This window comes from Anoplophora glabripennis, unplaced genomic scaffold (assembly GCF_000390285.2).
Source record: "Anoplophora glabripennis isolate ALB-LARVAE unplaced genomic scaffold, Agla_2.0 scaffold622, whole genome shotgun sequence".
NCBI lineage: Eukaryota > Metazoa > Arthropoda > Insecta > Coleoptera > Cerambycidae > Anoplophora > Anoplophora glabripennis.
In genome coordinates this window covers 44,208-69,670 of record NW_019416701.1, presented here as the reverse complement: position 1 = coordinate 69,670, position 25,463 = coordinate 44,208, and the positions used below count along the sequence as shown (strand labels likewise).

The following is a 25,463-nucleotide window of genomic DNA, read 5'->3' as shown; positions in this document are numbered from 1 at the left end:
TTTTGCAAGTACATAATGTATAACCCTTTTACCCTTTTCGAGATTTCAGAATTGACGACCCTATATTAATTGTTTATTTTGCAAATTTTTTCTGTAGAAGTGGGCATAGAAATCATCCTTTAAAATGCAGTATGGGTCCCATGTTCTATTATCAAAATATAACCACATTAATTTTAGCGAGCTGTGAGAGATTGTATAAAGGTATAAAGAATTTTAAAAAAATCCATGAAACTTTTAAAAAAATTTCGTGATTTTTCCAAATCTATAAATTACCTGAAAATTACAAGTTTTTGAGTGATATACACCCCATAAATATTTAAATCAGATAATATTTGGTTTCATTTAGTATTTATCCTTCCATTTTCTAAGAAGTTAACAAAGGAAACATGAAGGACAACCATATTAGTCTTTCCAAATAAGGATAATTTTAAATGAAAATTTAAAATGAAACTAAAATACAATAACGAGCGATGAAGAAAAATGACAATCACAACTTACCTAATTTTAATATTAACTTTTAAAATTAAGATAAAGCTCAGTTCTGAGGCACCGATCTCGTGTCATTATGCCCCACACATATCACAGGCCTCGGGATTTTGCAGCGAACAAACCAACGATGCCATATTAAACTCGTCTTCCTCTTTCTTCTTCAGAATAAAGTCTGAATCTCCATTACTGTGCACGCCATTCGTCCCATTCTCTTCTGTTCTGACGAGCAACTTGCTTTTGTCCACGGTAAACTGGATCGGTTTGGCAGCGGGTTTTGTTCTCAAATAGTACATGCCTGTCTTAAGCCCCTTGCGCCAGCCGTAGAAGTGCATCGACGAGAGGACACCATATGTTGGTTTTTCGACGTGAATGTTCAAACTCTGACTCTGATCAATGAAGGCCCCACGATCGGCGGCCATATTGAGGATCACTTTCTGCGAAATCTCCCAGACCGTCTTGTAAATAGCTTTGAGGTCTTCAGGAATATCAGGGACGTTCTGGATAGAACCGCAGTTGGCTAAGATTTGATTTTTCATCGTTTCATCCCACAGGCCTCGCTCTGTCAAGTCTTTGAGCAAATGGTGGTTGACTATTTGGAATTCGCCCGATAAGACCCGACGGGTGTAAATGTTTGAGGTGTAAGGTTCAATGGATTCATTGTTTCCAAGGATCTGAGCAGTGGAAGCTGTCGGCATAGGTGCTAAAAGTAGCGAGTTCCTAACGCCGTGTTTCGCTATCTTTTCTTTCAGTGCTGCCCAATCCCAAAGGCTGGTAGGCGTAACGTCCCACATGTCATACTGTAAGATCCCTTTGCTAACGGGACTACCATTGTAAGACGAATAAGTGCCCTTTTGTTCTGCTATTTCACAACTTGCTTCGAGCGCAGCATAGTAAATCGTCTCGAATATCTGTTTATTGAGCAAACTTGCTTCTTCGCTGTCAAAAGGCATCCGTAGGAGTATGAATGCATCTGCTAAACCTTGTACCCCGATTCCTATGGGTCTGTGGCGACTATTTGAATTTTCCGCTTCCTTAACAGGATAGTAGTTCACGTCTATTATTTTATCGAGGTTTCTCGTTACTAATTTGGTGATGTCTTTCAACATATCAAAGTCGTAAGTTTTCCTGTCGGCCTTGACGAACATATTGACGGCTATCGAAGCTAAATTGCATACTGCGATTTCGTCCGGTGAAGTATATTCGATGATTTCCGTGCATAAATTACTACTTTTGATGGTACCAAGATTCTGTTGGTTGCTCTTTCTATTACAGGCATCTTTGTACAACATATAAGGAGTGCCAGTTTCAACTTGGGATACAATAATAGCTTTCCAAAGTTCCCTAGCTTGTACTTGTTTGATGTAATTCCCCTCATTCTCATACTTCTCGTAGAGTTTCTCAAATTCTTCTCCCCAACAATCGGAAAGACCCGGAGCCATGTGAGGACACATAAGAGACCAAACACCATTTGAATCTACTCGTTTCATGAACAAATCTGGGATCCACAATGCATAAAATAAATCTCTTGCTCGGTATTCTTCCTTGCCAGTGTTCTTCTTTAAATTAAGGAACTCGAAGACATCAGCATGCCACGGTTCTAAGTATATTGCAAACGCTCCTGGTCGTTTATTGCCTCCTTGGTCGACATACCTTGCCGTGCTATTAAAAACCTTCAGCATAGGTACTAGACCGTTCGACACACCGTTAGTGCCTGCAATATATGTTCCTTTGGCTCTGATATTGTGAACGTTGACACCAATACCTCCCGCTGACTTAGAAATATAAGCGCATTGCGCCAGGCAGTTGAAAATACCCTCAATACTATCGTCTGGCATCATTAGAAGAAAACAAGAAGACAATTGAGGTCTGGGAGTACCCGCGGAAAATAAAGTTGGACTTGCGTGTGTGAAATATCTTTCCGATAACAAATTATAAGTTTCTATAGCGGCGTCTATGTCTTCCCCATGAATTCCCACAGCGACTCTCATGAGCATGTGCTGAGGGCGTTCAACAATCTTCCCGTTGATTTTGAGCAGATAGGAACGCTCAAGAGTTTTGAAACCGAAGTAATTGTAGGAGAAGTCCCTGTCATATATGATGCATGAGTTGAGACGGTCCGCATTTTTCATAATAATATTATGAATGTCCTCGGCAATCATTGGGGTGCGTTTTTTGGTGTATTCGTTTGTCATGTTGTACAATGCATCGATTACCTCTGAAATTTTGAGAAGAGTCTATATTATTGTGATTTTTTAATTAGTACCGCATGAGTGACTTTTTTTCTTCAGAAAAAGTATGGAAAATGGTAGTGACGTAATTAATAGTAGAACTAATGAAATATTGTGCAATTATTAAATAACTCAAAGTAACTAAAACTGCACACATTCTCGAATAAATTAATTGTGAATGCTAATTTGTCATCTTTGAATTTAATATATCAACATTAAAAAAGTCTATAGGTATATTTAAAGATTATGACTAAGTAAAAGTATCAAACTAAAAACGATACTTATAAACAAAAACTACAATAAGAAACACCGGGTCAGAAAATACTAATCTTTACATACCACTAAACTGCTTTCTTGTCTCCTTATGGAGATTCGAGACTTCAATCCTCGCAGCCAACGTAGCATAATCGGGATGATCGATGGTCATCATAGCAGCTGTCTCGGCAGCTAGAGTGTCCAGTTCTACCGTAGTGACCCCAGGGTACAGCCCATTGATCACTTTTAGTGTTATGGAAAACTGGAAAACGATAATTTGAGAAAACTGTAGATATGAGGTTATAAAATTTTGAAATGAAAAATTTTATAATTACCGGGTCTACATAATCCATGTTTAATCCGTAACATAGTTTCGATATCCGGGACGTAATTTTGTCCACATGAACTTGTTCTTTTCTTCCATCTGTGAAAAAATTGAGGATTTTAGTTTAACCTTACTGCATATCTTTCTTTTTCTTACCCCTTTTTATGACGTACATCTTGCTATTTTGTTTCGGTTTGTTAACCATTTTACCAGCTTGTTTAATCACCAAAAATAAAATATAAGGAACAAATTAAAACAATAAAATCGGCTACTCTATCTTACAATGCTTAACTTTACCGTTACCACAAATTTATAGCGCGAGAATTTCCCTCCAAATCTCTCTTTATCAAATATTTTTTTAATATAATCACATTCAGTTGAAAATTTTCTCTACATAAATTTGCTTAACTAAATTACGAAAAGTTGATACGCAGGTACATATCAGTGCAAAGATAAATAATACTTGTATTACTTATTATATAATTAATATTTATAGTCATTACATTTGTAATTTGTTTCCAGAATAAATTAAATTTTATATGGTTCGATACAATGGGATTTTGATTATAGAACTAAAAAGCCACAGAACACAGAACAGATAAATGTTCAAAGCACGGTATAAGCATTAGAAGATATACTACATGAAGGAAGCGCCGCGTATTAATAATAATAATAATATGTTTATTGCCCAACAGATTACAAATCCAATTACAGGATAAATTTATTATATATAGGATTATATAAATTTATTAAGAAGTATCCATGCTGTTGAGAGAAAGAACGATAGTTTGAGTACTCGTTCTCTCTGTCTGTAATCGTTGGGGAAGGAGTTGCGTTAATCAATCACGTATCTGCGCGATAGAGAAATAGTACACAAACTCTCTCTATCACTCGTCTACACTGTGCCCCTCCATGTGGTATATGCTCTAAGGAGGGTATTACGGACAGAGCTGCTGTACTTTCCCGCCAAGCCTATTTCAGAATTCATTCGTGGTAATGTTTATGTACCTTATCTATTATCTACTATAAGAAAATTTTGATTATTGGCACAGAACAGAGACAAATTTGTCTGTAATCTGGGTTATTGGTTTCCTGTACAAATATGCGATTCAAACAATATCGTGAAGATAGCATCACACCCATTTGGGAATGGTGTTAATTTTCATTTAAAATATGAAAGTTAAATAATGTGGCTGACGGATTTCATTTTATGATCATTAATCTTAGTTTCAGATAGTGAAACAATAAATAACAATGGGATTATAGATCTATGGTTAGTACAATACTATGTCCATCTAACAATTCTTTCTTCAACCTAAAAAAAATTAAAACAGTTATCTATAATGCAAACAAAATTGAATATATCAGAAAATATACCATGTACCATGTAGTTATAGTTACAGTGGTCACAGTAGGTATAGTCATGAGTACACTTAGTTCATAAAACCCACAGTGCCTTCCAGCAGTTAATTAGTTATGAATAAAATTTTACCTACAGTTACCTGTAACTTATAAAACTAATAAGACCAGAAAGTCATAAAAATTTGCAACAGATGTCGCTGTAAACAATAATCTAACTCTAGGTATTATGTGTTTAGTGGACTCTACATTGAAGCTTACGGTTTAGATAAAACTATGGCTAATTTTTCTTGATTACGAAGATACAGTTTTTATTGTTAAATATGCAGATTTTCAACAATAACGGGATATTCATGTACAGTTCTAAGTTCTAGCTATGGCTATGACTACCCCCTGCAACTTCGTAATTAAGATAGATGCGTTATCCAAAATCATACATGGCACTGTTAGTATAATGTAGAAGAACGCACTACCATAAAAAAATCTGTCACCGGCTTCTCAAGAGGCTTAGATTGGAATTAATTAACGATGAAGTTTATTCAACTTTCGTCGATGACCAATATACTCCTCGTAACACCGTCGTTTATTAAGATAAAACGTCAACTAAAATTGCTATACATTCAATCTAGAATCTAGCATGCACAACATTTCTATACAATGTGTTGAGCAATGAATGCTTTGCCACTAAAAATCCTACCAAAACTGGATCAGAATCGATATACTGAGCGATTAAGCCTAATCATCTTTCGTAGATGAACAATATACCTACTCTTGTAACTTCTCATAATTAAGACAGATTTGTTAACCAAAATTTTACATGCGATTGCTAGTACAATTATCAATGTAACTTAGGACATTAACGGGATAGCTACACTGGGGATATAACATGTGATGTTTGGGTTTAAATTAACATATAGTAAAATATTATAAACATATAGACGATAGACGCTACTGCTGATAGATTAAAACTAGGACACATTGTATATGTATTATATTGATTACTCTATGCAGAAAATATATAGTTTAATAAACTGATGTAATCATCCATCAACATGCTAAAGGAATAAGTTTTCCCAGTTTAAAAATAAAAATCCAAAGCTTTGTATCTCCACAGTTCTCGATTAATCCAGCCATTATTCCCCGTAATTTAATGGGAACCCTCCACCTGTAACGCTAGACGGCGATGACGCAGATGTAAGCTAACCCAATTAGGATATGAGTTCTGCAATAAGCAAACAGTTGAGAAGCGTCTCCTAGCAACCCCCGGCCCGCTTAGACAAAGGCGGCTAACTCATCTTTAATAAGGCGATCAATTATGAGGCGGGCGAAACTTCTGTGCAACTTTCCGCTGTAATTATATTTTTGTAATTACGGCCCCACCGTCTTTCTTTCGGGTCAGATTTATCTCGGGCGACGTATCAGGTAGTTTCTGATGGATTTCCTCCAGCCGAACAAGATAAGTTAGATTTCGCGATTAATGTATATCGCTTTATTGGTTTTCGGATGTTTATTGGCAGTGTTTTGTTTGGACTGGAGATTTTTCGTTAGTCGCGGGGTTAAGGTGATTAACATTGGCGTAATTCACGAACCAGTAGAGAGCGCTGTAAATTTAAAAGGCATTAAAAAGTGGCATCGCATAAAAGTTATTGTTTTCAATAAAAAATGATGGGTATTAATTGTACATACAAAATAATCTTAACACGCACATATCTAGTTTTTAGACCAGCGAATCATCAAAGAGCGACATCTCCTCTTTGATGGAATGAGATTATTTTTATCCGATGTATAATATAGAAACAAACTTATCAATTACCTAAAAACTGTGTAAAATAACTTTGTTATCTTATAATATGGCATTGAGTATACAGGGTGTCTCAGAATAACGTGTACAAAGGAAGACCACATATTCGTGGACTCTATAAAATAGGCAGATTTAGACTAATTCACATACGTCCTAAATCGCTTCGTTTTGCCGCTAGACGGCTTCAAAGTTGGTGAAACTTTTTTGAATTTTGTAAATAACTCGAATACGTATTAATCGATTTTGATTATTTTTGGGGTGTGAACTTTTGCTTTCGATTTACACATTCTAGTGTTATACAGAGTGTTTTTAAAACTTACAAATCGTACAAAATTGGTATGCGGTGATAATATCCGTTCATAACTTTTTCCTCTTTCGTGCAATAATGACAACTATATTTTTAATTTGATAGATGAGTTTTTGGGACTCTTGTAGAATTTAATTAAATGAGCGGTTTGGAAACAAAATATTATGTTTTGATTGTCTACATTATCTTGCTACCCATATTACAATACTTAAAGTACTAGTAGGCACTGATTTTGTAAGTTAACTGTAATTTCAGTTTGATCTTTAAGTTTAATAAAATTCCCCATTCAGTCTATTGCGTAAAATAACAGGGCCAATAATAATGCTATCAATGCGTTGTATCTGATTGTTTTCTGTAATTATTTCAAAAAAATTAGGCACGTTGCAAATAACTCTAATTCGTCGTATGTGTGTTTATCTATGTCGAAAAATGAAGTAACAGGTGGTATATCTTACCGTCGTAAACACCAGGTACAATGACTTAAAGATCAGACTGAAATTACAGTCAACCTACAAAATCAGTACCTTTTAGCACTTTGTTAAGTACTGTAATATGGGTGGCAAGATAATGTAGACATTTAAAAAATATTTTTTGTGCTCAAACCGCTCATTTGATCAAAATTCTACCCAAAAATTTCCAAATGGTATCACCTGTCAGATTAAAAATAGTTGTCATTATTGTCCGAAAGAGGAAAAAGTTATGAACGGATATTATCATTATCACGGATTAATTTTGTAGGATTGTAGGTTTTAAAAACACTCTGTATAACACCAAAATGTGTAGATTGAAAGCAAAAATCCACATCCTAAAAATAATCAACAATCGATTACAGGTTATAGGGGAATTAGCCTAAATTTGCCTATTTTGAATCCACCAATCTGTGGTCTTCCATTATACACGTTGTTCTGCACACTCTGTATACATACATACTTGAGATTTATTTTTACACAACTAAAGTAAACAACTGCCATTAAATTAACAATAATTAATTACTACTAATACTATAAACAAATATGAAAGGTGTATAGATTTGAAGCAGTATCAGATACGTTCTACACCGCTCTGCTCTCTACACTTACGTCATTTAGTGCGACCGAGAACACAGCCTGCTTTTTGACCGTCTGCTGTCTAGCTTACAATTCCCATGCCCACGAGTAATTTAAAGAAACGCGCATACGGAGAGCCTCGAAGCAAATTTTAAAGTTCCACCACTGATCCAACTGATGCCTAATTTGAAGGAATTCATCTTAAGGAGAAAACTTTCCTAGTATCTTCGTAAAATATCCTCTTCTCCTCTTTGGAATATGGAGAAGTAATATCTGTCTTCGACCAGTGTCAATCTGGTGTATGCGCGGTGCAAATAGAGGAGTGGAATATGAGCGTTTTTATCATGGATGCATGGTCCAGTGGTTCCAGTAAATTGGCTAAATCTGCGAATTTTAGAAAAATGCAGTCGGAACGGCAGCAGCCGGCGAACAAGGGCGTGCTCATCAGACGGGGTAATGTAGCATAAACCGCTGCGGGGTGCTATGATTTTTAATGCTTCTCAGTGACTTCGGTCCTCTGGCCCGTGTCTGAGGGAGTGGGCTTTCTTGCTCTTCCCCATCGCCCTCTATTTATCGCTTTTGTATCGAACAAGATGTTAAACTGGTTTAAAGACCTAAAAATTAATTTTAAACGACGAGAAGTGTAAACAAATAGATTGCAGGTCAATGGTTATATACAGTGTGAACCGTTTAAATGGAAACGTCCTTGAAAAAAAAGTATTTATTGACGGGTTTAATTCGGGTTTTTAGTGGCAATGTTATAAATTATGGAGTTTTTGAACCACTTTAAGTTAAGATATTATCTATATGATGCGTTTACTGATATGTTATATAACAGTCTAAATATTTTTATGTAGAACCGTATTTATACAGGGCGTTCAAAAAGTTTAGAATCCCCCCCGTCTCAGAAAATACTGCTCAAACACAAAATTGATTAGGACAAAAGTTGCAGGGTTTTGAGTGAGCAATCCACCGGTGACCTTGAAGGTCATTTAGAGGTCAAGTTGAAAATGTTAATTGGAACCGCATACTTTTGACCCCGGAAATGGTAAGAGCGGAAAATTTTACGTTCGAATGTGACCTTGACCACGACCTTCAAGGTCATTTAGAGGTCAACCTGAAAATTTTAAATGGAACCGTTTATTTTTTTTCTAAGAGCATTCTTAAACTTATGTTCTTTGCTTACGTTTGATGTTATAGTTACCTTTGGGTCATGGTCAAAGACATGGTATAGATCATTTTTGAATTTTACGCTCACTCAATTTCCGCAGTCAAGAATATCGGGTCATTTATTAAAAATCGACTTGACCTTGAAGGTCATGGCCAAGGTCATGATCAAGGTCACCGTTGGATTGCCCACTCAAAACCCTGCAACTTTGTCCTAATCATTTTTTTGTTTGAACAGTATTTTCTGAGGTAGAGGGGGGGTTCTAAACTTTTTGAATACCTTGTATAAGCAATAATTTAATGCTATTATTTGGATGATATTTAAATTTGGCGGTTTTTGCCAGAGAAATTACCGGTTACCAATAGAAATAGTTGGCTACCCTGGTAGTGGTAATACTTACAATTTATTATGCCTCATATGCTTATAAACTGAACCTTGACGAATAAAACTTGGGTGGAACTTTTTGATCGACCGGTATATCGGCGAACATCAGCTACAATTAATGTCCGGCCCAGCGGTAATTTTTAACGTCAAGAGAAACGGGGAATGCCTCCGATGTCTAATATTTCAGTGGAGGTCGGGGCGCAAATATGATCCGCCATTATTGGCAGGGTTAATTGTTTGAAAGCGCGCCTCGCCGGCCCGCGGGAGCCAATCAATAACGGAATAATGAAATAAAAGACACACTACAGCTAGGAAATTAGCCGGCGATCATTTGGGAAGACAGCTGCTCTCCCCCAAGTCTCTCCGCGTCTTTCTTTGTCCGGAGAAATTTGAGAAAGAAAAGACGTTGCTATAACTTTTTTTTCTGTCGAATTTGAAGTTTTGTTTAAAGTTATACAAATTTAAATATTATACAAATTTATTAATTGCAAATGGGGCCACTGCTTAAGGAGCTCAATTCTTGAGTTGACAGAAGAAATTCTCAGGAAAATGTCATTCCACCAACTAGTCCTAGGGTTCAATGGGTTTATTCAGTAACATTTAATTTTGCAACTTTCTTTATATTTTCCGTAAATACTTATTAATCCTGTAAATATTTTGTGAAAAAATTAGCACATTTTGCTGCTATTGTGAATGGACATCTAACGCGCCGGCACGGCCAAAGATGGATTGGGCTAGAAGGACCTCCAAGATCACCTGATTTGAACTCTTTGGATTTTTGTGATTAGGGCCACCTTAAAGGTGTAATGTACGATACTCCGGTTAACACGGTTGAAGAATAATTAGAGCAGAGACTCGTAAATGCTTGTCAAGAATTTCAAAATGACCCAGGCATGTTTGAAATAATTCGAAACTCAATGCGACGACGAGTACAGGCCTGCATCCGGATACAGAGACGACACGTTGAACACTTTCTTTAACTACGAGTAAGTACTGTACAGTCATTGTAACATGTACCTAACAGTAACATACTAATTGTAAGTAAATGGGGAAAACTCGAAAATTAGATCACTGTAAAGTGTAATTAACGCTCTTTATGTGAACAAAATGAAATACTCTAAAGCGCTAAGATTGTCAAATTGTTTGGTGACATAATTCTTGATATTTGCAAACTCTGTTTTTAATATACATCCTGTACATTAAAACATTTGATTAAAGTACCTTTGACTCAATCGCCTTATTTTGACCTCATGAATTTCAAATCACCCATTAAGCCGGGTCCATTTCTTACCGAAAAACCTTAAGTATTCATTACCTGATTATAAAGTTTTTTAATTAAACCAAAAATTCTGAAGGGGCTAGAGAACCCCGTTATAATCACTTCAATGCGTGACGATTTTTTGTTGAGATATGCTTTGTAAAATTACTTCCTACTTCCCGGGTATTTTTCATTTGGCAATTAACATTCGCCTAACAATCACCGGAATTCTTCGTACGTGACGTGGCACGTGCCATGAGCCACCTTGCCGTTGAAGATCAACCCTTCCTTACCTCTTAATTCCAAACAGCTGCTTGGCGGCTGTGAAGCACCCTTTCAAGGTGTTTGATCATGAAAAAATGAACTCCTTACAGCTTTTCTGTAGTAACAATAATGTAAATGTTGTTACAAATAAATTATACAATATGTTACCTATGTAACTACAGGTTTATCAATTAAATTGGATAGCTAATACATTGTTGCTTTGCTCCCAAAACAATCCAAAACAGTTTTCAACCCAATCGTATTGTTAGTAATTATACTTCTCTAATCTAGGATAATTAGTATGTCTTGACTTAAATGTTCTTAGGAATGTAACTACTAATTTGAACCGTTCTCTGGCGGAACAAAAACACACCGTATTATATCATTCTCAGTCCACATAACTATTTTGCCACTATTTTGCTAAGAATCGACTACCGATGTTGGACAAAAATAGCGTCATCTCTTGGTTGCTCCTTGGTAGCCTCCTTCAGACAGAAGTTATGGTAATTTCCTCTGCCTTTCTTTTCTTTTATTGGTCAAACCAGTTTGTCACCACAACCACATCTAACCTAAAAATACTTTTAAAATCGATAGTGTCAATAGTGTCAAAATTTAATAAATTTTTGCTTCTTGTGATATAGTTTAAAATATAGCACCAAAATAATATTTGTATCAATCAATTATGTAAAACGGTCTACAATTAATAAATAACTACGTTTGTTTAAATAATGAAATAGATAGTTTCAATATCCAATATAAGTGTGGAGATCCTCAGACATTAAATGTATGTAAGTATAATAGGCATATCTTGTACAAGGTATCTAGTGAGCAGACATTAACAGAAATTTTAGTAAATTGTTTTTTTACTTTTTCTATATAAACATTTTTACATATTTTTATTGTATAATTCTGATTTTTTTTATTAAGGACTATCAATAACTTAAATAGTGATTTTACTTTCACTTTACAATTTACAGTTAATTTATCAACTGAGTACCTCTGTTAACAGATGCAGCCCATTTTTTAATGATGCAGCACAAGTTGCTAATAAGCAATTTACCCACCAGGAAATGTCAATTCACTCACCCTTTTAAAACATCTGCTAAAAAATGACTACAACCCTTCCATCACCTAACACCTACCAGTGAAGGGTTAAATTGTACCATGATTTAATTACAGTGGTGTTTATTGCTATTTATTATTTGAAGTATTTGATGCATTTTCAATTATAGTTTTATGTTTATTTATTTTTATGTATTTGAAAATTTAAAAATTATTTTTTTTTTTAGTATTGTTTATTCCAAATATTCAATGTACTTATCATTGTACATCTCCATTATCCAATTTTAAAAAGATTCTTTTTATTAAATACTACTCTTCAGCTTATAATGTATACTTTGTGCACATTAAACCCATTTTATGCCAATGTGTGTGGTATCGAAGGGTTTTAATATTCACTTGAAGTGAAAAGGGTTGTCCCCCTCTAAAAAAGGGTTCACAGTGTTATCAATTTAAAAAATAAGGGTTGAGACCCTGCGTAGAGCCATCGAAGCCATGGCATGGTTACGTAGCAGCGATCCCCTCCAGAGCAGTTTATTCGAAGGACTCCAGTCGAAGCCTGTTTAGTCCTTCGTAAACCCTTGAGAGCTTTACATATGCTCCACCCCTTTAAAAAAGTCCTGCACCCCTTCTCTTTCGAAGACATTTCAGTGTCTCGTCAGACTGGCATAGGCCTTCGAAGAGAGTGAATCGTTTGATATAATTTTTTGCTCAAAAAATATTTGTTTTGGTTAATATTTTATTTTTTTAACATTTTTTTTCAACTGATGGCAGTGCAATGTGTTTACATTGAATTTTGTTAATTTTTCAGTGTTCTGGAATAACCATCAACTCTGTTTCGGATAGCTTCAAGAAACCGAATTTATGTAATGTAGGTAAGTTATCTTCTCAAAAATCATAAAACCTTTATTTTGTCTTATTCTGTCTAATGATAAAAAGAAATATTAAGGTTTTCTGCTAATTTTTTTTATATAAAAGTATTAATACAATTTAACACAAACCAAACATTTTTTTAATGAAGTTTCTGTAATGCTTGTAGTATTCAAAAAATGCTTTTATCTAAATTTATTATCAGTTAACTAAAAAAAAAATCGGATCTAGAATTTTGTTAATTATGAATTTATATTTAAACAAATTGTAAAATGTTTGTAGTATGGGTTGCCTAAGGTATAATAATGAAATAATAGTTTATTACTACTCAGACCTAATAGGCCCTGTATTTGAAAGTCACAGTAAAAAGCAGCTAAATTTGAAAATTCCAAGATAATAATTTTTGTTTATATAGGGTGTTTTCTATGTCTCTGTCATAACTTCAGAAACTTGTCTCTTGGATAACCAAATAAAAAAAAAACTAATGAAATGTGTATAAAGTCATTAGTTTTTGAGATACACGGCATTGAAATTAAAAAAGAATATATCAAATTTATTCAGATACCTCTGAAGATGTTTGGCTTATTGTATAAAGTAATTTATTTGACATATTTTTAGTTTTTCCACACTAAAAAAGTAGACAAATAAAAAAAATTGCGTTGGTTAACGTTTCTAAAAACAATTTATTTTCATTCTCAAAAGTACGAATAAAATTTCTTTTTTATATATTTTTTTATCTGCCTTTTCAGTGTGAGTTAAGCAAACATACTTTCATAAAATAACTTCTGGCTGATCCTTTTGGCGCAATGATTTTCTGATTAATTTTTCTTTCATTAGCGGCAAATTACTCAAACAGAGAAAAAATGTTTGTCTTAGTTTGATGAAAGTTTCTCTCATATCATAATTAATTAAAGACAAAAAGTTACTCAATTGATTTGCAAATATGTCCTCTGTCGGGGACATTGGAAAGAAGACGTATTAGAATTTTTATGGCATTTTTCATTTTATTTTGAAAATATCTCATTTAAATAAATATTTATTTAAATATTTTAAATATCTACTTTTCTCTCGGGAGCGTTTACGGAAGGCTACTACACGGAAAAAAATGTTAATTAAGAATTCATTTATTTTTGTATATTTGTATTAAATTATTATAGCCTTTAATGAAGCAATTTTTCTTCCATTTCCGTTTTATTTAAGTGACATCTTGGAAAATTTGCTTAATTAATACTCCGAGCGACATTAGGATAAAAAATATAGGAAGTCTTATAACTTATTCTTACCTCCCCTACCCGTTCACTAGATATTGGTACATATGTATATACTTACCGGACACCCTGTGTATTATTTATTTTTAATATATGCTTAGCACGTGCGTCACACAATCAGAATTTTCCAACTCTTTTACTTCTACGTAACACGCGATGAGCACGAGACCAACAATTTGGAGTTTTTTTTAACCAGCCCTGGGCGCAGTAATCTCAACCCCATTCAACATCCCTTTCCACCGTTGACAACGCCTTACCCCTTTCTATTCCCATCTGCCAAATACCTCTCTCGATCGGGTTATAATATTTATTTTGTATGGTAAAAAATACGTTCGATAATGCACGACACGTGACACGTCAGATCTTATGACGCGAGGGTTGTATGATTTTTCAAACATAATAAAGGGTTAGATGTAGTGAAGCGGAAAATATAAATAAATAAATACTGATGTAAGTTTTAGGCACTCAAAAGAAGTATTTTTATACAGATTGGCGAGGAATAATTTATCAAATTTCGACGTTATACAGGGCGTAACTATATGTGGGGGTCAGTAACTTTCTGCTTGAAATACAGAGCCTTTTTAAATGCTTACAACCCACGTGATCGCCCAGCTTAGGCAACCAACATTGCAGATTTCAGGGGTACTGGTAAAGAAAATTCCCTAAATCTTGGCGTCACTAATATTAATGATCCGTTTTCAATGAACAATGACAAACCGTTATGTCTACACTCGAGATAATGCGATCGCTGGTTGTTTAAATAAAATCTCGTGAAAAATTACACCAATAACAGCCGGTGAAATAGAATCTTGTATTTTAATGTAATCGTGATCTTATTGTTCCAATAATTTAAAACTTAATTGCCAACTTGAAGGAAATAAAATTATTATTCCAAACAAAATGACTGATCACGTGGCTTGTAATAATTTATGAAGACTCTGTATCTACAAAACTGCAACTGTTGGAGAAATCGTTTTTCAATTTTATTATTATTCTGTGGATTTTGTGTAAAAGGTAAAAACGGTACCAAATATTTATTTTCGAAGTAGCACGTCATATGATGTATGTAGTTGTGAGAGTTTGCACATTAAATCTAGTTGTCTAGCTACTGTAAAGACAAATGCACGTAAATAGACGAAAATAATTCTATCTTACGATTAGTGCCGATTGGTATATATTGTTTTACACTTAATTGACTGGCCACTATTATTGGCCATTGTTCACACTGCCAATTTAGCAACGTAATAGGATAATTTTTATTTTATTTTATTTACAGATTTGGCAGCCCAACATATTGATATACAATACAAATTACAGGGTGCATTATAGATAGTAATATAATAATGGCAGTGCGTGTACAAAACTAAAATTAAATAAGAATAACAAGTTACAATAATACACTAATACACAACAATCAATATTAATAAGTAATTACCTAGTTTTAACATAATGCTATGATTGAGGGTAAAAGAAAAAAAAAAGAAAGAAAAACAAACAAAAAAAAACAGAGCATAACAAGAAAAAAGAGAAAAGAAAAACCATTCAATTGAAAACCAAGCTTGGCGTCTAACCGAGTTGAAAGAGAGGCTGAAAATATCGATATGATTAACAAATTATAAGATTTTTGTAACATACTAAATGGAGAGTTATTTGCAGCATTGGAGGCATACGCAGAGTGATAGAATAAATTTGAGGAACGCGAAGGTTTAATATTAATTAAATGATAGTCTACTCAAAATGTAGCTGCAGTGAATTTTCCCGATAAATAATTTATACCAAAAAAAAAAAAGAACATAAGCGATATGTCTCCTGGAGGATAATTTTAACAGTCCGTAGTGCTGTAAATTCGATTCATAGCTTAGTGGTAGCAAGTGCCTATTAAATCGATAGTTTAATTGATAGATAAACTTTTGTTGGACTTTTTCTAAACGTTCGATAACTTCTATATATTTAAGATATTGAAGATTTCACACTAAAGTCGCAAACTCAAGATGAGATCGGACCATGGAATTATATAATAAGATCAAGGACCTGGGATCACGAAAGGATTTAGTTACACGTAAAATAAATCCTAAATTACGCAAAGCCTTATGCACAACATATTCAACATGAATTTCGAAAGATTTTTATTTTATAATTAAAATCTATATTATTTTTTAGAAAGGTGAATTTAATGAACTTACGTTTATTAATATTCAAGAACAATTTGTTAAAGTTACAGTAATTGGCGAAACGGTCGCAGTGGCGGCGCGTGAACATTGATTGAATGTGTTCTGCTTAGGGTTGTTACATTTGTTGAATTGAATTCCGGGATATTAAGTGCCCGGAGTCTCTAAATAGCGCCGCAGGCGAAAAATTTTAAAATTTTCAAGGTCACGCGTTTTCCTGGCACTTCTGAATTTCAAGGAACAATGAATTTATAAAAAAAATACAGATTTTCACAAGAATGATTTTTGAAATTGATACCTTTTTGAAATATCCATTTACGAATTACCTACTGATGGTATAATAAATTGGAATAAACTAAATATATTTTATTAAATTATTGAATATTGTTTATAAAAAAAAATCGTTTGTGAAATTTACCAACGATTCAACGAATTTTAATTTTCCTCGGCGTGTTATGATTTTTTCTTTATCTTTTTTTATATATATGTACATTATATTATATTCCGGGAGTTATACGTGCAAATCCGAAATCCGGGACCATACAGCTAATTCCCGGTACAATCACAGAAAATCCCGGTCATACCAATGTGGCTAGATGTTCTTTTAAAATGTCGTCAAGATCTACACTAAAATTTATGAGTCCACGAAACACATCAGGGTTGTCCGAATTTTCTGTCTCGTCGTGTCCGAGAAGTGCTAATTCGAAAGCTCCGCAAAATTTTATGCAATCTATGATTTTAAATAATACATGACGATTTTTCATTACCTGTTCATATGTTTCCGTATATTATCCCAATATGCAGAATCTAACTGACTTCTTATGTTTATTTTACCTAAAGACTTAATGACTTAAATCTTTCACACTGTATATTGTCCATGCTTTATCCCCACCGAAAAGTAAGCACGGAAAACAAAACAGTGAATATTTTAAATCACACCCGCACACCCACTCTGCTTTTGTGTATACATTATTGTTTTTTTATAACTTTTACTTCTTTTATTTTTAGTTTATCCTCATAAGGCAGAGAACCAAAGTTTTTTTTTAAACGAAACGCTATTCATTTTAATAACTATAATATCCGTAGATGCCTAAACGAAAATATTCACACGTGCCGCTCGCAGAAATAAACCACCACATACCACGTACGAAATATTACTGCATTTACTACAGAGTGCAGACTGCAGCGCTGTGACTATTGCAGCCGCAAAAGCCCCTATCTCCGTGTACTGGGTCACGTGCCTGATCAGCCAATAAAAACAAAGGACGCATATAATTGTTCGCTGTCCACACATTGTGTATATGAGGTTGCATATATTAAGGAGCGTAGCTCGCGTCGCAATAAATAATAATATAAGCTCCTAGATTTATTTTAGCGCGAGTACATTTGGATTCTTTAAATATTTTGTTGACATTTAATATGATTATATACATAAAATTTTATGTGTTCTGCAGCTCCGCAGCTCTTATGGTAAAACCGCCACTGGTCGAGATCAGATTGAATATTCAGACAATTGCAATAGATGAAATTCGTGAGAATATTCTTCAGATCGTCAGCATAAAGAGCATACTTAGAGCAGCGTAAACAGGAGCCGATGTCATTAATAAACAAAGAAAAGAGGTTCCAAATGAGAGCCCTGGGGTAGACCTGAAGTAATATGAACAAAATTTGACGTTTATCATGTCATTATGTCTAATGTTAACGTTTTGAATATTTCATTAAACTATTAAGACTTATTATCTGAAGAATGCTAATAAAATTAATAATTGAAAGAAACCTTGAAGAATCCAGTTTAATTTTGATACTCCCAGTGTGTGCAAAAAAAAAGTAGAAGAAAAATAAATCTGAAAAGAAGGATCTTTATTATCATATTAGTATCGTTTTATGGAGTTTTGTATTTTTTTTCTATTCAGAATATGAATGGAAATCATCTTTGTCCTGTAATCTCATTGGGTATATTTCATTCGGAAGCGTCCCAAACCGTGATCAGCTCTCGCATTTCTCGTTTGTAATATAAAACGTGTCCGGAGAGCCATGCAAAAGCAGGGACGTACAAACACCAGCGGATAGCGATAGCGAGAAGTTACTTAACCTGCGACCTCCCAGTCATCTCCTCTAACAACGGGACGGCTCGAGGGCCGGAAAATTGCGACATAAAAATCATCCCCCATGCCTCCCGGCCCGCGGCTATCTCGCATCGTCCGTCCTGCCGATGTATTCACTATTCATCCCCCGCCCGGAGAGATTGATATCGCGTCGTTACTTTTACGTTTGTTGTGCATAGCGCGGAGGGTTTCTTTCTTCGGGATTTTTAGCTGAAGTAGCTCATGCCGGTTCTTTAAGAAATCGGAAATGTAGTAGCGTTTTAAACAGGGTGAATCTTAAATGGCTACACCCTGTAGCTTTAAGTGGGCATGTATAGGCAACCCGCAACAAATTGTCACAGATGAAATTGTACAGACAGTAGACCCTTGTGTACTACATAGACGCTATAAAAATAAATAACTTCAAATTAATTTATTTTTACAAGGATTGAATACTTGTAAAAATACCTGTATACTTTCTCGCGAAGGAGCTTATCAAAACATGCATGTGCATGTGTTACAACTGTAATTTTTCTGTGTTTAACTTTTCTTATACGTTGCGCGATGTCTCGTAAGAATAAATAATTTTTGAATTTGAATTTTCTCGCGTAATTCAAATTTGATTCGAAACAGCAAACAGCCATGGCACCGACAGAATAGCCCATCTCCGAATCTCGCAATCTTCTCAGCTATTTCCCAAACGACCCTCCACCCGACACACTTTCATCCGGAACACAGTACGAAAATATTTTTCCAATTTCTTTAATGCCCCTGATCGGCTCCCCCAAGTGTTTGTCTTTGCATGCGGCACTTTTTATCCTTCGAGGATAACGCGGCGGCCGCACGTCCCCCGGGATATGGAAGCCGCCAGAATCCTCCGATAACAAAAACTAAATAATGGCCATGGCCGGTGTTTGCAAAAAAAGTGTAATCTCCGGAATCTTTCGAGATAGTCAAACAGGGGGGAATTTACAACGACCCTATGATCTTACTAAAAATGGACATTTTAACGCATTCTTGGACAACTAAAACAGGTCCAGTTTTTTTTTAATACAATATATTTTTTTTTAATATTAAACGAATTGAAGATATGTTTAGAAACGCTGAGTTGCCTGGCAACTAATAATAGTTTTTTATGACAATTTTTGTGGATATATTTCTTACAATAATTAGACATACCCATCAAATTGAACGCTATCCGCGATAATTTTTAATAGCGATTTCCATTGAGAAAACTGGTGCACACTGAGTGCACCATTGACGTTCCATTGGTCAAGTCGGTGCAAATTTTCAAATTCCATTGGAAAACTAGAGCAACAGTTCTTGCTCTGAGTGCATATTATTTCGCACGAGGTCTTGGAGCTGGTGCCGGTGTCGGTGCAAGAAAAAATGGTGGTAAATATGGACAAAGTTGTTGCTCCATTATTATTGTTTTTATCAAGTAGTAGTAATGATGATAAAATGTATGTTATACCAGTTATACGCAAACAACTGTCAAAACTGGAAGGATTCATTGAATATGTCATCTACAAACTTAAATAAGTGATCCGTTTCGTCTACAGGAATAACTGAATGTAACTTCCTCGTCGTTTATTTTAAATTTCAAATTTAATTCTTGATTCATTGTAACTACCCTCTTTGAAAAACTTCAACTGGTCAACTGTTACTTTGACTGAATAAAAATCAAGACATAAACATAACCTATAATGTCAGAAACCCACGCAAAAATTGTCATTCCATTGAGATTGCACCAGAGCATATTTCTCATACAACCAGTGGAGTGTCAGTGCTGCCCGAGTGCAACCCCAGTTTTCCCCAATGGAAATCGCTATAAATGCAAGCCCATCAAGCGGCGAAAGCGGTAAGCTTCGAGACAAGGTAATTTTGACATTGCCGTTCGTGTTTACAGATTCATTTGAACAACATTCGTTTTATTTCCCATTATTATTAGTAATTTTGTTATTAAACTGGGGTTATATAAACATCTGTAGTTAAAATTAAACTGTCTATCTGCAAAACAAATATAAACGAAATTTTTATTTTTAAAGAAAAATTACAATACTGTCCTACAACTTTAAGAGAATAATCGTACTACGGTCCTGCGGAATTGAGAGAATAAGAATGGGTATATGTAGATATAATTATATATCTAAGACAGAAAACTTTTTTCAATCAGTATCAAATTGAAAGGATCGAAAGTACACAATTTCTGACTAAATAAGGTGCTAATCATGCTAATATTTTGAAACAATCCCAATTTGGAGAAGCTACTCTTTCTAAAACCCCTATCAAATGAAATACATAACTTGTTTGGCATTTCGAATAATATGATCATACTGAGTCATACTTATGCATTCTCAACACATTTTTTTCTCTATCTGGACGAAAAAAAAAAATAAAATAAACCCTTGTGCCAAAAAGATCGGGCAAGGGTTATTTTTTAATAAAATAGTTTAGTTTAACCAAAAATGAACACTGAAAAAATACCGACGAATAGAAACTATACATCATTATATACAAGGTGTTTGTAAATAAGTGCGAAATATTTTAGGGGGTGGTTGCCGAAGTTATTTTGAGAAAAAAAGTTCATATAAATGTAGGTCGAAGTATGCTTCGTTTCCGAGATACAAAGTGTTTAAATTTTATTTTTTTATTTATTTTTATTAATTATTTCAGAGTTTTAATGATATTGACACGAAATTTGAAAAACGCTTTGAAGGGTTAAATGTGCATTTTTTGGTGTGGTCCGAATATTTCTACTTGCACTAGTGGCGTTCGTGCGAGAATGCCACAACCTTTTCATCCTGAATGAAATTGGTTTTTTACAATTTTTTCGTAGGATGCACCATTTTTGAGGAAAATATAAAACAAATTTTTGTCCAAAGTGTGTGCATTTTTAATTTCTATTGATACATTATCTAGTAGGTTGCTGTCAATATTTCTAAATACAATACAACCATCAAATTACGAGTCTCTAAAACTCTTTGAAATAATTAATAAAAATAAATAAAATATTAAAAGTTGAACACTCTGTATCTCGGAAACGGAGCATATTTTGACCTACGTAATACGTTTATATGAACTAGATAATGTCCATAACTGCTGAAGTTTTCCTCACACTAGTTTTTTAATATGTTCAATGTTCAATAGCAAACACTATACACAGTTTTAATAAAATACAAAACGAAATGTCACACACAAGAAATGTTTACCTTGTTTCACTAGTATCACTTGTCACCGCCAGAGGGCGAGCTCTTAGCTGCATTCGCGGATATTGTTGTAATCGCAAGCAAGGGATATATCCAAATAAGTAATAATATATGTACATGTTAATAATATACATCTAACTTCACTGAAAAGATACATTTTTGGATTATATCTGCAAAAATAATGGTCTTGCAACAAAGTAATTGATGCCATCGGATTGGCATATTCTTTTACTGCGTGATGTCAAATTTGGCGTGAATAATACATACCTATAAAAAATTATAGAGGACTGTCACCAAAAAACCACAATGCAATGTCTTAATATATAATAGTACAAAATACCCTGTATGTAAAAATCCTTTATTTCATTTTACAGAATGCTTGAAGGCGGTGAAATATGTTTCTTAATCGGAACCAACAGAACAAGTCGAGAACTGACGAAAAGCCGGTGTGTCGCATTCGCCCTGTATCTTTGAAGCATGAACAGTCTAGTTATTAGGCAACCCTTATCTTATATCAGTTATTATTATAATGTACTGTATTGTCGTATACACGGTGTCTCATTTTAAATTATGCATTGCAATATCTTCTAAGGTTAGCACCTTCAAGAAAAACTTTGTAGACAAAAGTTGTAGGGTTGTGAGGGGAACATTCGATAGTGACCTTGGCACAAAGGTCAACCGTAAAGGTCATTTGAAGGTCAACTTGAATTTTTAGGTAAGATAAATATATTTCTGACACTGGAAATGGATAGAGCGGAAAATTTTACGTCGTAAGTGTATTTCCGAAAAATATCACAAAATTTTATTCAAATCCTTACTTGACCCTAAAATAATCCTTTAAGGTAATTTTAACTCATAACATAGACATATTTGAACGTAAAATTTTTCGCTCTATCCATTTCCAGGGTCAGAAATATTCTATCATATCAAAAAAACCAAGTCGACCTTCAAATGATCTCTACGGTTGATCTTTGTGTCAAGGTCAGGGTCACCATAGAATGTCCCCTACTTTTGGCGTAATTTTAAATGGAACACCGTGTATTGGTAAAGAGATATTGCGATGTTTTTTTAATAAATTTTATTTTGGCTTAACTTCTGTTTTATTTAAAACGTTCATTGGTAAAATCAAACTAAAACAGTAACATTTCGTTAAAATCCTAAAATTCAAATTAAAATTTCCCTCGGTCTAGTCTCGAATGGCAGGGGAGTAGATACATTCACAAAAAAATACTATTTTATTTGAAGTTTAATTTTAATTTGAAATTTGTAATCCGTAGTGACCGGAAATTTTTGACTATTTTTTGTTACAAGTTGTCAAAAAATGGAACAAAAAATTCGGTAGGGAGGCGGAGGGGAAATTTTTTATAGCAAAAAAGGGAGCAAAAAGTTCGGTGGAGAGGCGGAGGGGAAATTTTTTATAGCAAAAAAGGGAGCAAAAAATTTGACAAAAAATCGTCCCTCTTTTCCTTAAAATTTAATTGAAATTTGTACTTTTGTTTTTTGTTAAAAATTGACAAAAAATGGGACAAAAAATTCGGGGGGGAGGCGGAGGGGAAATTTTTTATAGCAAAAAAGGGAGCAAAAAATTCGGAGGAGAGGCGGAGGGGAAATTTTTTATAACAAAAAAGGCAGCAAAAAATTTGACAAAAAACTCCGCTCTTCGCAAAAATTTAAATAAAATTTCTACTTTTGATTTTTGTTAAAAATTAACAAAAAATGGTGCAAAAAATTTGCTTCCCTTAAAATTAAATTTAAACTAGAAGGTACTTTTTATATTTACTTAACAAAAAAGTGCTCGCTGTAATAAGTGTAACAAAAGAGGGACACAAATGCATTTGGTTTCTTCATATGAATTTGTGCGTTNCAAAAAAGGGAGCAAAAAATTCGGCGGAGAGGCGGAGGGGAAATTTTTTATAGCAAAAAAGGGAGCAAAAAATTTGACAAAAAATCGTCCCTCTTTTCCTTAAAATTTAATTGAAATTTGTACTTTTGTTTTTTGTTAAAAATTGACAAAAAATGGGACAAAAAATTCGGGGGGGAGGCGGAGGGGAAATTTTTTATAGCAAAAAAGGGAGCAAAAAATTCGGAGGAGAGGCGGAGGGGAAATTTTTTATAACAAAAAAGGCAGCAAAAAATTTGACAAAAAACTCCGCTCTTCGCAAAAATTTAAATAAAATTTCTACTTTTGATTTTTGTTAAAAATTAACAAAAAATGGTGCAAAAAATTTGCTTCCCTTAAAATTAAATTTAAACTAGAAGGTACTTTTTATATTTACTTAACAAAAAAGTGCTCGCTGTAATAAGTGTAACAAAAGAGGGACACAAATGCATTTGGTTTCTTCATATGAATTTGTGCGTTGCGTTTTCTTGTAGCCACGTTGATCTAAGCAACAACAAAAATATACTCCCAGCACCAGACGATTTATTCAGCGCCTAGGTACTGGGAACATACATCTTCGAATGCTGCTCTTTCTGTCTGTACAGCTTCCTGCGTAAATCCTCCTGAAAAAAAGAATTAAAAAAATGTCAGTTTTTCCTTTCATTCACTCTAACCGTGAACATGCTGTGGACCGTTCCATTTGTAAAGACTAACTTTATAATCGCCATGCTTTCATACATCGCCCTGTATATTTGAAAAACAAGTTAAAACTGTATTTTTAGTCCCCTCCAACTTTTAGTTAAACATTTTTTTGCAACTCGAATACTTTAGCATATTAATGAACCACCCTGTATTTAAATCGCTAAAGATTCTGTTCTTTGTTGAAAATGATAATAATTTCCATAGGTACTCGTATATAACTAGCGTTTAGTTGTTTCTTCTTAACTTTTATTAGCGTTTCGAGAAAAGCCACTATCGTCTTCAGAAGCTGCCTTTTCAGAGTACCTATTTGTATTGTCGGTTGTAAACTAGCATATTAATCAATATTTATAAAGAGAATGTAATTTCCTTGAAAAACTGTTCCTGTAGAAGCTTGGAGTAACAAAAAGCTCGGCGATAGCAATAACGAAAATATTCTATGAAGGATTTCACGTCTAGGCTAGAATCCCTTTTTATATTCCGCGTGGATATTTTCCATATAAATCCAGTTTGCGGGGCGTCGGCGCCCCACCCTGCGATATATCTCTATCCTGAGGGATCCCCATATATATTCCCGTGGTCTCGGCCACCTGCGCTCGTAGTATAATAATCATGTCACATAAAACAGAGGAATATCGGGAGAGTGCGTCATAGCGGCGTGTCCCGCCGAGCACTGTCCGCCATCACATTAAAATGTCTTCAGTGCCGCAGTCTTACAGGGGAAGATCAAATTTTACTTGTAGAGAACATTTATGAAAGATCAATAGAAAACATCGAATCTTAGTTAAGTTTGTATTTAGTATTATTAGCAAATTACTTGTTAAGGGTGCAAATCAACCTATTTCCTATTAAAAACTGTATAAAACAGACTTTTTTATTCCAATATATCTTTTAAAAACAGTGGAAAAAGTAGCAAAGTAAAAAAAATGTAGTACCTAAATATTTAACGAGCAATTAATTTATAAATATTATCCTTTTTTCCATCTTTCCATGTACATTTTGTATTAAATAAGTAAATTAATAAATTTTCAACTTGCCGTGAGTTTGACCTTTCTGTTGATCTGAATTGGACGTCGCACTTGTAAAAATTAATCAAAAAATGAACAGTTAAACTATTTTTCCTGAACAATCGGTTACATACCTGCAGTGTGTCTCAAAAGTTATGCGCATTTCGAAAACTAGCAATTTTTGGAAAAATCGCTCGGACAGGTTAATTTCGTTTTTTTGGGGCATGATTTTCGGTGAAATTCAATTTTCAAAAATGTAACCAGTGGCGGCGGGAGGGGGATAGGGTTGCTTTTTTTAAATGGCAACCATCTTTTTATACTGGACCGTATGAAGTT

General features: G+C 34.2%; 1 protein-coding gene across 1 annotated transcript; it reads right to left on the bottom strand.

Moving 5' to 3' along the window:
* Positions 1-353: 353 nt before the first annotated feature.
* Positions 354-3,589, bottom strand: LOC108914093 (ribonucleoside-diphosphate reductase large subunit). Its single transcript, XM_018719801.1, has 4 exons — positions 3,454-3,589; positions 3,308-3,396; positions 3,057-3,234; positions 354-2,704 (listed from the first exon to the last, which is right to left on the bottom strand). The coding sequence occupies exons 1-4, from the start codon at positions 3,500-3,502 to the stop codon at positions 564-566; spliced, it is 2,457 nt and encodes an 818-aa protein (XP_018575317.1). The 5' UTR covers positions 3,503-3,589; the 3' UTR covers positions 354-563.
* Between the last annotated feature and the right edge of the window lie 21,874 nt (positions 3,590-25,463).